Source organism: Microtus ochrogaster, unplaced genomic scaffold (assembly GCF_000317375.1).
Source record: "Microtus ochrogaster isolate Prairie Vole_2 unplaced genomic scaffold, MicOch1.0 UNK18, whole genome shotgun sequence".
Classification (NCBI taxonomy): domain Eukaryota; kingdom Metazoa; phylum Chordata; class Mammalia; order Rodentia; family Cricetidae; genus Microtus; species Microtus ochrogaster.
Genome location: NW_004949116.1, coordinates 1,443,509 through 1,448,706, shown reverse-complemented (window position 1 = coordinate 1,448,706; position 5,198 = coordinate 1,443,509). Strand labels below are relative to the sequence as shown.

General features: G+C 38.1%; 1 protein-coding gene across 10 annotated transcripts in view; it reads left to right on the top strand.

Moving 5' to 3' along the window:
• Nucleotides 1–5,198, top strand: part of Kmt2c (lysine methyltransferase 2C) — a 171,816-nt gene that overhangs the window by 46,304 nt on the left and 120,314 nt on the right. For all 10 annotated transcript variants that reach the window (XM_013353872.2, XM_013353875.2, XM_013353876.2 and 7 more), the window contains exon 6: nt 1,772–1,934. In XM_013353872.2, coding sequence (XP_013209326.1) covers nt 1,772–1,934 — 163 coding nt within the window. The remainder of the gene's footprint in view (nt 1–1,771; nt 1,935–5,198) is intronic.

Below are 5,198 nucleotides of genomic sequence, written 5' to 3'. Positions count from 1 at the left end.
GAGAGAGAGAGAGAGAAACCGAAACCGAAACCGAAACCGAGACCAGGTCTGTCTTTGCTGTTCTGGATTTCTGTAGACCAGGCTGGCCTTGAACTCCTGCCTCTGCCTTTCAAGTTCTTGGATTAAAGCCACACGCCACCAGGCAGAATTCCCAGTTTCAGCCGGTTTCAGCCGGGTGGTGGTGGCACACACCTTAAATCCCAGCACTCGGAGGCAGAGGCAGGTGGATCTCTGTGAGTTCAAGGCCAGCCTGGTCTAGTAGAGCTAGTTCCAGGACAGCAACCAAAAAGCTACGGAGAAACCCTGGAAAAAAAAAAAAAAAAAAAAAAAAAAAGAATTCCTGGTTTCATATAAAGAGAGAATGCCTTTTGGTCCCTACAGTCCAAGACCTTGGACTAGCTTGAAAAAAATAGTTATGTAAAGATATAAATACTAAGGTAGATATATGTGCCAGACAAACTGCTCTCTGCTTTAATAATCTATGGAGTAGGAGCTGTAAATCTTCACAGTGGAAACCTAACAAGTAAAATATGAGATAATTTGGGGTGACTTCTTCTGTATTCAGTTGTTGCTTTGATGTTTTGTTTGCTTTTTTTTTAACCACCATAAGAGATTGAAATGGAAAGGAAAATAAATATAGCTAGGTATTTCCCAGCTTTTGTATAGAACTAGAACTATACTAAGTGCTGTAGTTAAGTTTGTATTGTAGGTTCTTTTTTTAATTGTCATCATTATCACTACTGTCTTTCCACCCCCACCAGGTTACTGAGATAGCCTCATTATATAGTTCGAGCTGTTTTAGTTCTTCATATTCTTACCTCAGCTCTCTGAATGTTATTTTATAGGTATTTTATATACATGCCTGGCTATGAAATTTTTTTATGTGTTTAAATCATATAGGGGCCCTTCATTATTTTACAATTTACTAGTTTCTTTCATTCATGGACACACAGACACCAGACACACTGGCTATCTTGCAACTTGCTGTGTAGACTCATCTGGTCCAGTACTCACAGAGATTCGCTTGCCTTTGTTTGCCCTCCTGATATAAAAGTTTGCCACCATGCTTAGCTTTTTTTTTTTTAAAGAATTCTAAAAATTCTCTTTTGTGGGATTTAAAAACTGATATTGTAGTAACCCTGTACTGTAAACCAGGTTTCTTCTTTGTAAAAAGATTCATTTATTGTACTTTTATGTGTGTGACTGTTTTTCCTGAATGCATTTATGTGCACCACATATGTGCCTATTAGGTCCCTTGTAACTGAGACTATCACGTGGTACTGACAGTTGTGCCTTGATTTATTTTCACACGGTACTGAGAGTTGTGCCTTGATTTATTTCAAGAGCAACAAGTACCTTTAACCACTGAGCCATTTTCCCCAACTTCTACCCCATACAGACATATATACAAGATCTCTTGTAGCCTTGCTGGCTTCAACCTCAGAGCTTTGTGCATCCAGACAAAAACTATACCAGCAATGTACATCCATCATTCCTAAACCTGCTTTCTTCTCCCAATGTGACAACAACAACAAAAACCATTCTAGCTTAATGTTTTTGAGAAGGTAAATTGAAATACTAATTGTCTAATGAGTTGGTTGAATATGAATGAACTGGGTTTTTGAGATGATTAGCATTTTAAACTGGCCCTTTGTTTTTGTTTTTAATACACTTCAGTTGTTTTAATAATAAGGTACAGCTATTTCTTTATTCCTTTTTACCCTTCTTCACAGTTTTTTAAAGGTGATTTCTCTCCTTTTTCTCTTTCCAGCGATGTGCATTTTGCAAACATCTTGGAGCCACTATCAAATGCTGTGAAGAGAAATGTACCCAGATGTACCATTACCCATGTGCTGCAGGGGCCGGCACCTTTCAGGACTTTAGCCACTTCTTTCTTCTCTGTCCAGAACACATTGACCAAGCTCCTGAAAGATGTAAGTGTACTACCCACGCAGTTGTAATTTCATAGGTATTTACTTAAACTATCACATGTGTATTTGGAAAGTTACTTTACTTGTATTAAAAGGTAATATAAAGTTCTCAAGAAGGAAGAAATTAATATTTGAAAGATGATATATAATCCCAGTGGTCTGAGAAATCTTTACTGTTGGATATTATGTCCTGTGCCCCCTCCCCATCCCGTATCCCACCCCTGTCTCACTATGTAGCTCTGACTAGCCTGGAAATCATAGATCCACCTGCCTCTGCCTCCCGAATGCTGGGATTGTAGGCTTGTGCACTATACCTGGCTCACTGTAGGTTTTTGAGGGAAATCTGTAACCAGTAATTTTATTAGTATTAATTCCAAAAAAGTAATTTTTTCTGAAATTCCAAGTTTTCATATTTTAAATTCTTATATAAAAAAATTTTAAACTACTATAGAAAACATGCTGAATACACAGTATCTTTAACATGTCCTAAGAGTATAGATTATTAAAGCAGAGAGTGGTCTGTCTGACACACACATCTACCTTAGTATTTATATCTTTACATAACTTTTTTCATGCTAGTCCAGGTCTTGGAGTGTAGGGACCAAACAGCATTCTCCCTCTATATGAAAAGTTTGGTAAGAAAATTTGGCACAGGAAATATAGCTTGGAGCAGTATGAAAGAAATGATGAGGGTGACAACCCCCCCCCCCCCGTACACACTTTCTGTATGTAAGTCAAAAATTTGACCATTCCAAAAATTAATACAAGGAAGAAAATGTGAGCACTTAATCAGATTCACAGTATTATCTTAGGATTTTACTCCATACTAAGAGGAAAAGGTAAGTGGACACTGCATGATATAGTGGAAATAGTGAAAAATTGCGTCACAGTACCAGTCTAGCATTATAAACATACCCTGCAGATATTTTTGTCTTTCTTTCCTTATCTTTAAGCCAGTAGTATGAAACCATTGCCCAATAAAATAAATTTTATTTTCGGAAGATTTTTAACAATGCACTATAAAAGTTCATCTTTCAGATCACCTGACACATGTGCACACGTGTGTGGAGGTGCATTTGCATAGTAGATTCCTGAGGTTAGTGCGGTTGCCTTCTACTATTGATCTTCATCTTTTGAGAGAGAGTTTCTCACTGAATCAAAACTCACAGCTTGTCTAGACAGGCTTATCAGTAGGGAGCTGCCTGCACTTCTGTTGTATCCATTGCCCTAACTCCACCTTCATCACAAGCTGCAGCTGTGCATGGTAGCCATACCTGGCTTTCACATGTTTACAGTGGATACAACCCTAAATTCTGTTTTCTGACCTTTTCAGTATATTGGAAGCAATCCATAATTTAACTTCTCTTCATGGGATTGTTTGATAAGCAGACCACAAAGCAGTGTCCTGCCAGTCAAGAAAGTGGCAAATAGTATTTGTCTCAGTGTTGTTAGAATTAGTAAGCTTTGCTGACTTTATCCTAAAGTTTTTTCCCCCTGTGGAGCAGCTTGACTTGTTGCTCTTTACCATTGCTTTGTTGTGTTGGCTGGACTTTCTACGTACACATCAGCAGTTTGTCAGATCTGGCAATCAGTGCCCTTATCCACTGAGCCATCTCTTAAGCAGTTCTTATTGACCTTTCTTAGGGTCCCTTTACCTTCCAGTTGGAGCAATTTATTTCAGAGCAAAGCTCAGCATGTTTGTCCTACCTCTTGCTCTCCTTGTTTCATAACTATAGGTAAGGGACTACACCTGATCTTAGCCAAAAGCAAAAGTAAGCTGGAGCTCAGAAATTGGCCACCAGAGATAGCTTTTCTGTTTGTTATTGTCCTGCTGTGAGAATTTTGTTACCCCTACTTCATTAAGCATCTATGTCTAATGCTTCTTATCTTTTCCTATTTTTGTGCTTATCTTCAGGTATTCTTTACTTTCATAAATGATTATTAAAATTTGCTTAGGTAGAAGTACCGATTACCATATAGTAAAAAGTGTGATCTTTAAAGCCAAATTTACCTGGATTTGATTCTTATAGACCAGGCTGACCTCAAACTCACAGAGATCTGCCTGCCTCTGCCTCCCAAGTGCTGGGATTAAAGGTGTGTGCCACCACTGCCTGGCCTTAATGATTCCTTTAAATTTTGTTTGTTTGTTTGTTTGGTTTGTTTTTGCCCTCTCTTAATTTAATCCCTTTTGGTTTTCCAACTGCTTAAAGAAATGTTTCGTTTAGTGGTTTGATTAGTGCTTCATTTTTTAATGGCTCTGTAGCTTGCTGACATACCCATATTGTGTGTGTGTGTGTGTGTGTGTGTATACTTTTTCTTTAAAAATATTTTTAGGAACTAGAGAGATGGCTCAGAGGTTAAGAGCACTGGATGCTTTTTCAGAGGTCCTGAGTTCAAGAAACAGCAACCATCCTCAGTGAGATCTGGTGTCCTCTTCTGACCTGCAGGGATACATGCAGGCAGAATACTATATACATAATAGATCACTAAACCTTAAAAAAAGAAAAAAATCTAATATTAAAAAAAATTTTAAGAAAGATTTTATTTTTATTTTATGTGTGGTGTTTTGCCTGCATGTATATCTGTCTGTGCAACATTAGGTGCATGCAGTTTCTGTTAAGGCCAGAAGATGGTGGTGGATTATCTGGAACTGGAGTTATAGATGGTTGTGAGCCATATGGGTGTTGGAACTGAACCTGGGTCTTCTGAAAGAGCAGCCAAGGCTCTTAACCACTGAACCATCTCTCTAACCCCATGCACTTCTGATGCATCACCAGCAACATAAATCTTACACATGCCCCCAGAAGAATTATTTGGTGTTGCTACATGTGCTTGCTCTTTGACTGCTTTCATTTCTTTTTATAGTGTTTTTTATTACTCCTATCTTTTACTTCACATTGATGTGTTTCTTTGACAAGATTGTCATTTAGGTGCTACTGAGAAAATAGCACAAAATAAATAGCATTTCCTTCATAAATGATATCTAGAGTAGTTACAGACAGAGTGAATGTGGGTTATAATTATGTTGGTGATAGAAATGAAATATGAGCAATATAAATTATTTTAGTATATTTGGGAGCATATTTGAAGAAATGAAAAATATTTGTAGCCGGGCGGTGGTGGCGCACGCCTTTAATCCCAGCACTCGGGAGGCAGAGTCAGGTGGATCTCTGTGAGTTCGAGACCAAGCCTGGTCTACAAGAGCTAGTTCCAGGACAGGCTCCAAAACCACAGAGAAACCCTGTCTCGAAAAATAAAATAAAAAAT